Below are 13025 nucleotides of genomic sequence, written 5' to 3'. Positions count from 1 at the left end.
TGTTCAGAAATTTCATTCATGGGTCCTAAAATACCATCATTTTGCCCCAGCTTTGGAGATATGTTTGTAGTATTCTTCTTCCTCAGTCCCCATTTATTTATGGAATTATTTTATCAATCTCTTGCAGGCAAAGTACAAAGCTGAAGGAGTTCTCTTCCTTCTTGATGAAGAGGATTCTGTCGCATTTTATGAGGAGAGCGGCAAATCTCGTCATAGAAATAACAGCCCTGCCATGCAGAGGGAACTGGAAGCACTCTCCTCTATAGACCGTGTCACTCGTACAGAGATGGTTCATGGTAAGCTTAACCACATATAATGAAAACTTTTTTATGTTGTTGCCATTATATTCCTCAAGTACTGGACAGTTGCAGTGATGTAAAATTTTTTTGCAAAGGTGAAAGAATTTTTTGTATTATGAAAATAAGATTTATTATGAGATGATCAGTATTAATGACAATTGTAGCTGATAGGATGCCTAGTGTGGGATGTTTTGGAGGTATGTGAAGTGAGAGAGTCTTGGAATATAGTTCAGGGAAGAGATGTAGTGAAAGCCTTGCATATAGTGAAGTGTGGCATATCATGTGGATTGAATGAAATTGCAGTTGAATTTCTTAAGAAGTAGGTTGATTGTGTTACTGACTTGTTGGTTAGGATTTTCCTTGCATGTATGGTTCATGGTGAGGTGAGTGAGGTTTGGCAGAATTCATGTATAGTACCATTGTATAAAGGCAAGGGGAGACTAATGTGATTGTTCAAATTATAGTGTTATAGATTTATTTAGTGTGGGAGGATGGTGATTGAGCATGCAGGTACATGCACAGAGCATCAGACTGGCTAGGAATAATGTTAGTTTAGGAGTGTTAGAGGGTGTGTGGAACAGGTGTTTGCTTTGATGAATTTATATGACAAATACTTTGAGAAACAGAAAGACATGTATTTGACTCCTATGAATGTGGAGAAAATGCCTGATAGGGTTGATAGAGAAGCTGTGTGAAAGTGGCTGCAAGTATATGGTGTGGGAGGAAAGCTGCTAGAAGCAGTGAAAAGTTTCTATTAAGGTTCAGACTTTTTACAGCACATCACCCCATGAATACCACATTGCTCCAGTTCACCCCAAGCACTCAAAACCATTTTCACTCCATCCATCCAATTCCATTTAGATCTCCCCCTTCTACATATCCCCACCACTTCTGACACATACATCTTTTTCAACCTCTCCTCACTCATCTTCACCATTTGTCCAAATCATTGGAGCTTTATCAACCGTACCCTTTCTTTTTTTACTATTTTTACTACTTATTTCTCATGTCCTGTTATTTTTTATTCAATCAACCCATCTCACAATCAGACATTTCATTTCCAACACACTAACCCTTTGCTGTACTTTTCATCTAAAGCTTCACTTCCATACATCTCCATCAGAACTGCTATACCATCAAATATTCCCATCTTTACCCTCGTCAAAAGTGACCTCTCTCACACAGTCCTCGGTGCACCCAGGACCTTAGCTCCCCTTCACCCACCCTATGGCTCACTTCAGCTTCCATGGTTCCCTTTGTTGTACTTTTCATCTAAAGCTTCACATCCACACAATTCCAACAGAACAACTATACCATCAAATATTCCCATCTTTACCCTCATCAAGAGTGACCTTTCTCTCACAGTCCTCAGTGCACCCAGGACCTTAGCTCCCCTTCACCCACCTTATGGCTCTTTTCAGCTTCCATGGTTCCCTTTACTGCCATGACCTCCCTCATTTAGCTAAAATGCCCTCCATACTCCAGGTTCTCTCTATTCAAACTGACTCCAACTGACTAACTGCTCTCTTTGCTAAATGTAAAATCTCACTTTTATTTACGTGTTCTCTTAACTCTCCATCCTCACACTCTTGAAGACTTAGTCATCGGATTCTACAGTTTCTCGCATGAAGCTGGTACCAGTGCTTTTATCAACAAAACATGCCACACATTTAACTTTCTCTCTCCCCAGCCACTTCATTGCTTCTATCAACCTTCTTTCCATACCATATATTCATAACACCTTCCACAGAGTATCTCTATCAACCCAGTCATGTGCATGCTTCAGATCCATAGATGCCCTATACGTGTCTTTGATTCTCAAAGTATTTTTCACATATTCCACAGAGCAAACACCTAGTCCATGCACTCTCTGCCATTCTGAAGCTGCACTGTTCCTCATTTTGATGCTCTGTATCTACCACCACTCTCTCATACAGTTTACTGGGCATGCTGAACAGACTTACATCTCTGTAATTTGAACATTTGGTTTTCCTTCTTTTGCCTTTATACATTGGCACGATACAGGCACTCCACCAATCCTATGGCACCTTGCCATGAGCCAGCCTTTCCTACACTGGAAATCCTAACTAACCAGTTAGCATTACAATCACCTCCTTTCTTCAGATATTCAACTGTAGTCCCATCCACTTTAGCTGCTTTGCTCCACTTCATCTTGCACAATCTTTCATCTCCTCATTTCCATTCACCAAACCACTTGCCATGACTCTCACTTTGCATACCTCCACATACAAAGCATCCCACATTCAACATTCTTTCGAACTACACACATGATCTCTTCATCCTATTTTTGCCCGTTACCATGTGTAGAATGCATGTATTGTACCCTTGTATAAATGCAATGGGAACAACAGTGAATGTTTGCATTATAATTGAAAGTTTACCTGGTAAGGAGTATGAGATTGAAAGGATGGTGGGAGGCATTCTAACATTTGCTTTTTAAGTTTTAGGATTGAACTCTCCTTTATTTTCATTTTGTATAGTTTTTAAGATTGTCAGCATTTCATGTGACCATGATATAGATATACTAAATGTGATACTGATTTCAGTAAGTTTTTGAATGCTAGCCTCTATTTTTCTTAATAAAATCCAGAATACAACACACTGAGTTCCTCACTACGAGAGTACCTGCGCAAGTTTGCTGAAAACAAGAAAGTGGTACGTGATGAGGACATACATGAGTTTTTCTCTCAGTTAGCAGCTAACAAGAAACAGAGGCCTGGTTCAAGTATCCAGTTGTTTTGTAAATAATGAGCTTGGATGTATCATAGCTTATGGTAGTGCACTTCTGCATTTGAGATTCCATTCAGTAGTTGTAAATTACATTAACATATGTATTTTTCCAATTCTTTACATTAAATGATATTTGTAGAGGGTACTTAAGTTAGATGGAAAACTTAATTATGGACTCAAAGAAACTAGTAATGCAGTGCATACAGATTGCTCACTTATGAAACTTGTGTTAATTCATTTTTAATTTACTGTATGGTAGAAGAATCATGTAATGGATCTTGGGTGTAGAATGTAGATTTATGATGGAAAATAAATATTTAGAGAATTATGTCAGTTTGATGGTGACTCCTGCATTACGCACCCAGTTTTGTAGTTAAGGTTAAAGTGAGTGTGTGCATTTTTGTATGTATATGCACGTTTGCTGCACTTGTTTGAGTATGTAAAAAATCAGTAAACTTAGTCAACGTATATTTTCTCTTTATACATAATTGTTGTAGCAATTCCTTTTTGTTAACCCTGACTGAGCTAAGGATACAAGAGGTTTTCTTTGAAAGTTATGTTGGACATTTTGATGGCTATGGACAAGTTTTTAGCAAAGAATTTTATAGACAACATTTTTATCTTGATTGACAGTCCAAACATAGAGCCAGCCCATCTTATGCTAATCATGCCCAGCAACCAATTTAGATATTTACTTTTCAGATTCAGATAGGCAGTTAAAGCTCACTTCTGCCAATTGTATTAGAATTGTGTTTGTCTAATACTGCAAGACCAGAAATTCTTTTTTACTTGAACCTAAAAGACATGAAATTGATTGTGCCAGCACTCTCAGCTGTTAAGAATAGTAATTGATACTTCCATAAGCATATGTGCATGATTTATCCTGCACATCATACTGTAAGTTAATAGATTGTTCATCTATATTTATTGGTGAGTCTTATTGAAAAAATGTGTATATAACCATCTGAGATGTGTTATGTTACCTGACTCCTGTATGAGGTTACACCATGAGTGAAAAGTCAACTTTGGCAAAGTGGTGTCAATGGTCAGTTGGTGAAAAGGTTTCCAGTCTCATTGTGGAACATCTCACTTCAAAGGAGTCTGTCATTTCCATGCTGCTAATTGTAGAATCTCATTGAAAGGGGTCCAGGGGTTGAATTTTTTCCCCATACTTGTCTTGTTTCACACAAAAGTGAGGCAGTGCCAGAAACAGATGAAGAACATCCTCATTTGTACTCATCTGCTCTCTGATTGTTGTGTGTAATGCACCAAAACCAGACACCCTATCCACAGCCAAGCCCCACAGACTCTTTTACATTTCCCCTGACTACTTGATATTCCTTCAGATTTTATGATTTAAAAAATGCAGAGATGTCTTTCTTTCTTCTTGGATCTCAAGACTATCGTCTTAGAGTTTCAAGTCTTGTCATTGAACTGGTTTGTGCTGTGGTATCACTGTGCCCTAGAATATAATATTGAAAGATTAGAGAGTATCACTTAGTGTCTGCATGTTTGTCACAGTAGTAGGAGTAATAGGGTTCTAATTTACTCTGCGCTTCATAGGTGTGACTGATCTTTAAACTTTAACTGCATTACTTAAACAATATTTCTGTGATATGTTCAGATCCAGCTTTCATATTACTTTACATTTAACCAAAATATAGATATCTATAGATAGTAGGATACTCGTCTGAGACTGATTTTGTTTTGGTCAGTCCTCGAAATTTATCTTGTTCAGGTATAGTGTTAAGATAGCTTGTTTTGTATAGCTGGTATTATTGACTAGATTCACCATGATTATATTTTATATATATATATATATATATATATATATATATATATATATATATATATATATATATATAAGCTCAACTTTATCTTTTGGAACTCATGGAATACGATGAGGCACTTTTATGATACACATCTTTAAAGTGTCAGGAAAATAATGGTGGAATTTATCCCAATAAATAGGCAGGTTGGACGTTAGCCATGCTGTCTCCAATGAGTTGAAGGTTTTACTGTCAAACTGATTGGTAAGAGTAAAATTATGATGCAGTCATGTTTCCTTTCTGATGAGAATGGTCTTAAGCATTAAAATCAAATCACATGGCAGTCCTGGGTAACGATATTTCTGCCTAATGATATTACTTGTTCAAAAGGCCCTTGCTATCAAGTAGCTCAAACACCTGCTAATTATTATCTCTCCATATATATGTATTTAAACGTTTTTTGAACATTAGATTTCCCTTTGATGCAAGTTATTTATGGCATATTCTACTTATACCATGTAAATTATGCATAATATATTGTTAATCAGGAGATTCCATTGGACATTGGTATACCTATTGTATTCATTGTGAGTCTAGCCGTTATCATCATTAGTCTATCCCACCCCAGTCTTTTGGTGCTCCTAAGATCATGTTTAATATTTGCATGACTGAAGAGGAAGCTGTAGGTAATCCCAAATACAAGAACTTTATGATTCTTCTTTATTTATAAATGTATGTCAGTTGTATTGAAAAATATGGAATACTTTTCTGGATTAGTCACGGTTTGTAACAGTAGACAGTATTTATAAGAAATAGGTGAAGTAGTAGTGTTACAATAATTATATAGTTTCTCAAATTAGATATTTCTAATGTCAAACTGGTACTTCATACCGTCACTGTAGAATTGTGAAAACATTTATTACTGCTATCTTTCTCTCATCCCAGATTTGCAAACAGTACATCCACATTACTCCAGGAAGAACAACCCAACTCACCTAAGTTACCATTTAGCAATAGATCTTTGTTTGCAAATATGAGCTGAATGGAGCAGCAGGGACAACTCCTTGGCGTTTGCCATTCCATGATTAGTAATGGGATATCATATGCTACAACCCTTTATTTATAAAGCTTTTGATGGGTTCTGGCATAATTCTGTGGTATTTGATTTTTTCCCCATACCCATATTTAGTTTTCTTTACACTTTGGATTGTTGTTATAAATGGTAATGGAATGACCTCTCATTCCTTTCCCATTAATATTAGTGCTCTGCAAGGTTTTATTGTATTACTTTCATCATTCTTTCTCTTAGTGATCTTTCATCCACTTATCCTGTTCACTTCTGTACTAGTAAGTCAGTTTGACATTCTACTTTTAGATACCAATATACCTTTCCTCCTAGTTCTTTGACACATCTACCTTTGATTTATTTCCTCATTCTAGAGCTGGACAGTATTTTTTATTAGGGTAGATTTCTTCCTCTTTTTATTTCCTGATTTTTCTTAAAGACCCTGTTTCTCAGCAACTTTGCTGGTATACTTTGCATTAGTATACCATTTTCTTGGAAACTGTATCACTTACATAGCTTAGTCTGCCCCAAAGAAAACTGGAAATTCATCAGCAGCTACTCAAGCTGTTCAGAAGTTTGGTTCATCCTGTTATGAAGCATGTTCAGACATTTGGAGGAAGGACTCATCTTCCAGCCACCTTTTAGGGTGAAGTCAAGAGCAGCTCGCCTTACACTTCTCGCCTTGAATCCCTCATCTTTTCAGTGTTGCTTCTAAGTGTCATTTTACAGATATACCTATGGCTTCTCTTAAGAGCTGAGCACCTCCTTAGGCTAGATCATATGCCACCCAATAGTCAAATATGTTCCTCAGTTAATATTGAGATTGCCAGCTCAAGGTTTGGTAGTTTACTCTTTACTTCTTCCCTTCCATGGCTAGGCTCTGGATTTTTTATTTGCCTTCACTTGTTTTCTCAGCTACAGTTTGTCTTGAAGAATAAGGGACTGCACCTATCCTGTATTATTACTTTCCAGTAACAGATTAAGGAGCCAAGCAAGGATTTTCCCTTTAGGGTTTGGACATCTATTCCTGCCATTACCTTGCTAAGACAGGAAACTGCACATGGTAATTAAGAAGGAAAAGATGTTCATGCAGTCATCTGTAGGTTAAAGAACTCAGTTACTCAGCTTATGATGGTAGGTTTGAATCCTGCTCATTCCACCCTCAGAAGGTGCACCAGAGATCACTCAGCTGTACTGCTTATCTAGTCCATTTAACAGATATCAAAAGAGCTTGAGTGAATCGCCATCAATGTTACTCCCATGTTCTATAGACAGGAAAACCAGTGCTTGAAGCATATCATCCTGATGCTAGAAACTGGTCAGGAATTAGGACTTTTTAGCATGTACACATGAACAAGCATTTACTTACTCCTGCCTTAGGACCCCAAATCATGGTGCTTCCACTGCACCCAGAAAGACAGCCTTATCTACTGGCCAGACCATAGTTCAGTGTTCTGTTAAGATGGGTGTAGGGCAGTAGAGGTGTTTTGTGTCTTCATTGTGGAAGTTGCATCTGTCAAGAGGGGTTATGTGATAGGTATTTGAGATGTTGGAGATGGATGGTGTCCAGAATGCAAATAGGAAAATGGAACTTAGTTGTCTTGGAACTTTAGTTTCAAATGATTGTATTTTTGGTGGGGGTATGGGGATACTTTAAGATTGGATTGGAGGAACAGTTGTTAAGTGCTTGTTGAATCGGTTGTATGTCTTATCACTGTTTTGTGTGGTATAGTCGGAAGTGTAAGGCACAGGTGAACTTTTTATATCTGCTTAAGAGTTAATGGTTCATTATGGAATGATTTCTGTGAGGGTGTTGTGGCATTGAAATGAGTGCCAAGCACTTTAAGGTGCCGTAGGTTTTTACAGGAAATTTTTTTTTTAGGTGTTAGATGTTTGTAGTTTCAAAGGCATCGGTGATTGTTCCTAGTATTCCGTTTTGTTAAATTTCCTTTTGAAAGAGGATGAAAAGTTAGGTGAGGCATAGTTGAGGATGGAGCAGGTAAGCTGGTTTTAGATGATACTGAGGGGACCACCTGTTTTTATTCCCCAAAGCTGGTGCTTCGAAATATTCTCAGGGCATTTAGTTTGTTTGTGTTTATGTATGTGGTTTGGGGAGTAAATGTCTCATCATATATGTTGTATGTCATATGGTTAGAATTTTGTTTAGTGGGAATGGCTAATCATTCAGGGTTATTGGAAGTTGTAGGTTGGATTTATGTTTATCAGGGGTTAAGGTGACATTTTACTCTTGTGAGAATGCAGATGCTCTGTTTTGAGTGAGCCAATATTCTAATTACAAGATGTAGTTTGGCTGCATGTTAAAGATTCACACTTCTTGCATCAGTCCATCCCCCACACATAATGTGGTTCTTACTCAGTGTAGTGACACCCTTTCTCCCTAAAAACATACAGATGTAGAACACGGCTTAAAAATGAGCCACCAATTAATCACACTCCAATTAGAAATCATTAAAATCTTACAAAGAATTGTGTAGAAACGAGTGCCTATTCACACTTCACTCCCTCTGACACATGCAGTGCAGTTAAAAATCTTCAAAACTCTCCTTACAACATAAAACATTTTGGCCAAGCACTTACTTATCAACTTCAACCACTCCTGACTACAGAACAAAATCTGACATGTGGAAGCTTACCTACGCAGTATCAATCCTAAAACCCATCAGATCACCCAGTTTCCCATCCTTTTACTGCTATATATCACATGTCTTCAGTATCAGAACTTTTAAAAACTAATCTACAACTGAATCAAGCAAAATATCTCATTGTTGCAAACACATCATGGCTTCACACCTTATCACTATACATAAACTTCACACAACTTATCCTAGGTATTACTGGCAACAGACATCAACAAAGCTTTTAGCTCTGTCTGCCAGTACCACCCTCCATTTCATTGCTGACCACCAAACCAAAGTCACTTGCAAAGACTTCTCTTGTAGAACCCTTAAGCATCTTACAGAACCTTTAAGCAACCCCAAACTCTTGACAGCAAATCAACAAAAATTTCTCTCCACTCCATAGCTAACCACCAATTCCCAAATTGAAATAAAAAGCATATCCTTGCTTCACAGTTTAGCAGCTTGTATTCATAGATTCCCCCCAACCCCAACTCCAACCTTCAACAAACACAACATTGACAAAACATACACACACTGAAATAACCCAACAAACCTTAAGTAACCACCCTCCCAAGTTAGTCTTGAACTGTACCCGTCCAGAAATACTCACATGTTATACCATGAGAGAAAATTCAGCTTTTACAAGGCTGTACTGTTGTGAGTACAGTCTCATCAAAGAACTCACTTCAAAGGATTTCACATTTCCCTGCTTCTGGAGATAGTGCAGCCCTGGGCTGAAAGAGGTACAGGGTAATTATTGATAAATGGAAAAATATTTGTCATACTTGTTCACATTTTCCTGCGTAGTGAGGTTGCCCCACAAACTGATGAAGCGTGGCCTCATTTGCTCGCATCTCTCTGCCTATCATGTATGGTGCAATGAAAATGGATCCCGCGTCTACAGCCTAGCCCCGCAGACTTTTCTGAGGTTTCTCTTACCACTTCATATCTCTTAGTATATCATATTTATCCAATGCATGCTTCATATCCTCCTGCACGTTCAGGCTCTAATCACTCAAAACATCTTTCATTCCATCCTTCTGGTTCCTTGGTTCCCCCTTCTTGTTTACATTGTAAGTGAAAAGTCACCTTCAGCAAGGCTTTATTATCGCTTGTTGACAAAAGGGATTACAGTCTCATTCAAGAACTCATTCCAAGGGAGCAAACTATTTCCTGATTCTTGAAAGTACCACAATCCTGAAGCTGCTGTAGCCCCTTTATGTAAGTGGTCTTGGGATTATATAATCATGGTTATTTATGATAATATTACAGTAAAAATCAGATATACATATTATTATACTTAATTGCTGTTTCCTGCATCAGCAAGGTAGTGATATATATATATATATATATATATATATATATATATATATATATATATATATATATATATATATATATATATATAATGTATATATATATGTATATATATATATTATTTTTTCATACATGCTCACCATTTCCCACATAAGCGAGGCAGCATCAAAAGCAGATGACAGAGCCTTAGAGGGAATGCATGAGCAGTTCTGATTCTCCCCTTTCTCCCCTATATATGTGTGTGTATGTATATATACACAAATGTGTATATACATATTTCATGCTTGACAATATTTTTTCCTTTAATCCTCAAACCCAATTTATGGGGTTCCTGCAGTTTTGAGGTTGTGCTACAATCAAAGAAATGATGGCTTTCTTAGGAGTAAGTTCCTGAATGAGACTACTCTTTTGCCAACTAACAGTGATTCAAGAGGACAGAAGAGAGCAAAGCAGTGATACAAGAGAAAGCAAAAAAATGCAAATGCTTTGGAAATAAAATGCCTGAGGATGATTTGTAGTGTAAGGTGGGTGCATCATGTATGATGTGACAGTCAAAAAGAAAAGGTTGGTAGTAACTGGAGTATGATTGATCAGGATGTGCTTAAATGGATATATGAAGGGGAATAGTGAAAAGAGACTGAATAAGAAGATGCATGGCTGAAGAGAAAGAGGAACATAAGGAGGTGAAAGAATGAAGTAAAAGAGGCTTTCAGTAATCAGGACTTCACATTTATAAGGGTGAGGCTTGCACACAATAAAATGAAATGTGCCATTACAGAATATTGATCAGTGGGCTGCACCAAAGCATACATAGCTGGAGGGGAAAACCACAGTATTTTGTGGGGCTTGATTGTGGACAGGTGGCCTTGGTTTTGGTGCATTATACATGAAAGCTAGAGTGCATGTGGGCAAATAAGGCTGTTATTTGTCTGTTCCCAGTGCTACCTCACTTTTGTGGGAAATGGTAAACTTGTCTATAAATATACATGAATGTATTAACATGTATGAATTTGTGTTTCTGCTTGTGTATGTGTAATGAGTACCTAAGTACAGTACTTAGAGCTACGGATGAATCTTAATGCTGTAATTAGAATTGCTAAGTTCTGATAGGTGCTTTAGGGTATACCAATAAATCCTATAGGAAATCCATGTCAGGCCTTATCTAAAATCAGTCAGTAGTTATTGTTATCAGTAATTTCCATTCTTAATTGCATTATGTTTTGCATTGAATTACTTTTCTTCATAATTTACTACCAGCCACGACAGTATATGCTTTGAAGTTTCTGAATATCAAGACCACGAGTATTGTTTTTTGTAAACATCTTTACCAGTTTCTGAGTTAGATGTACCATGTGCATGACCAGGAAATTTTCCACATGCATTAGCCTGTATTTGATATGCCTGATATTCCTCTCAGATTCCGTAAGGCATTCTCTGGCAATGGACAAGTGTGTGCTCTCTAATCACTGGTAGATTGTTTACCATGTAATTAAACCTTTTGTATCCATAGCAAATAGTCAGGCATAGAAAATAGTTTGTAAGGGTTGAATAAGAATTATGTCAGCCTACATAAAGCAAGCTGAAGGATGCATTTGCCACTCACCTGTTGTTGAGGTTGGTCATCCAGATAGATATATTCTAACTGGTTGCTGGCTATCAATTGAGTTGGGCTGGTGTCAATTATTGGCCAGCATTGTAAGTACCCCAATGGTTTGTTGATAGATATGCACAGTCATTAAAAGAACTACAGCTGCTACTATACCTCACTCACTGGAGTAGTTTTCTGTACAGTGTATTCCAGTGCAAGACCAATAAGGTGTGAGAGCATCTATCCTCAGATTGTTCTGTGTAGGCTTAGAAATCTAGGAGTCTCAATTCTTTTTACACCTTTATTTCTTACAATAAAGGTTTATTCCACACAAGTATTTCTCTGGAAGTAGCATCACTGATAACAGTATGCAGTACTAATAGGAATTAATTTTCTCTTATAGCGTACAGTGCTATCTCTGGGGCCAGAATTTAGAGATGTAGGTTCAGACTGTTCAGACTGTAACACATTCATCTTTTCACTATTTGTATTTTATAAGGACGGGTATAATGTCAGGTAAATCCTGTTAGCTAGTGCTGTGGGTCATTCTTGGTCCTGTTGATAGTTTGACAGCAGTCGTAATATATTGTATGTAGAAGGATGTTTTATAAGTCACTTATTATCTTGTACTTTCTCCCATTATAGTAGTGTAGCTCTTGAATGATAACCCTCCTTACACCATGATCTCAACACATCCCCACAGATTCCTTCATCCAGCCACCCTTTTACCGCAGGTTCTTTCTCGGTCTCTACCACCTTACCCTCAACCTTTATCCGTATTTTCCTCAAACCTTGTACAAAAGAAACTTTTCATTACTTTGTCTACATATGTTTATGCTACCTCAGCTCTCCATTTTGTACCTTTTCAACCACCCTCTTTTTATAAGTTTAAAATGTTACATTCATTGAAATATCAAATTCAGTATCATATGGTATTGCATAGTTGATGAAATGACACACTGAAAATTTTTATTCAAATTCCACTTTGGTGAAAGAAGATTAATGTAAAGATAGATTATCTGTGAGTAAAGTAAGAATTTTCTCATTTTGTCAAACAGTTAGTGTTTGAATATATTTTCATATATTTTGCTAATTGATTTTTACAATGAGTACCTTCATGTCAAACTGGATTTAGGATAAAAAAGCAATTATTTTTTAAGATACTGTTAGCACTCTTTTTATTGTCCATGTATGACTTTGAACTTGGTAAAAATGGGTCAAAGAATCTCTTCCCAATTGAGGAGGAACAATGAAAACTATATATGTTGTAATGATATGGTAGTAGTAATATTATGAAAGTATTTTAGAATATTGTTTTATTTAAAACATGCAACTATTGCATCACAGAAAACACTTTTCATGTATTTACAAAAGTATTCTAACCTTAAATATATACCAGGTGAATTGTAGAAAGCCACTCATTATTTGTACCTAATAATGAGGTGTTCAGAGTCTTTGTTTCTCACTACAAAGTGAAAGAGATGCTCCTAAAATTACAGGGTGTGTAAAAAAAGTGAGTTAATATAACTTTTATGGCCATGGTCAGAAGGGGTTAAGAGACTGAGCAGAGAGAATAAAGAGTATCCAACACAAATT

The 13025-nt window shown here is 36.9% G+C and overlaps 1 protein-coding gene across 1 annotated transcript in view; it reads left to right on the top strand.

Moving 5' to 3' along the window:
* LOC139747152 (putative E3 ubiquitin-protein ligase UBR7) overlaps positions 1–3376 on the top strand; it is a 29976-nt gene extending 26600 nt beyond the window's left edge. Inside the window, exons 9-10 of the mRNA XM_071659102.1 lie at positions 128–296; positions 2911–3376. Of these exons, the coding sequence (XP_071515203.1) occupies positions 128–296; positions 2911–3068 (327 nt within the window). The 3' untranslated portion in view covers positions 3069–3376. The remainder of the gene's footprint in view (positions 1–127; positions 297–2910) is intronic.
* The last annotated feature ends 9649 nt before the right edge of the window (positions 3377–13025 follow it).

Source organism: Panulirus ornatus, chromosome 67 (assembly GCF_036320965.1).
Source record: "Panulirus ornatus isolate Po-2019 chromosome 67, ASM3632096v1, whole genome shotgun sequence".
Lineage (NCBI taxonomy): Eukaryota > Metazoa > Arthropoda > Malacostraca > Decapoda > Palinuridae > Panulirus > Panulirus ornatus.
This window is presented reverse-complemented; position numbering and strand designations above follow the sequence as displayed.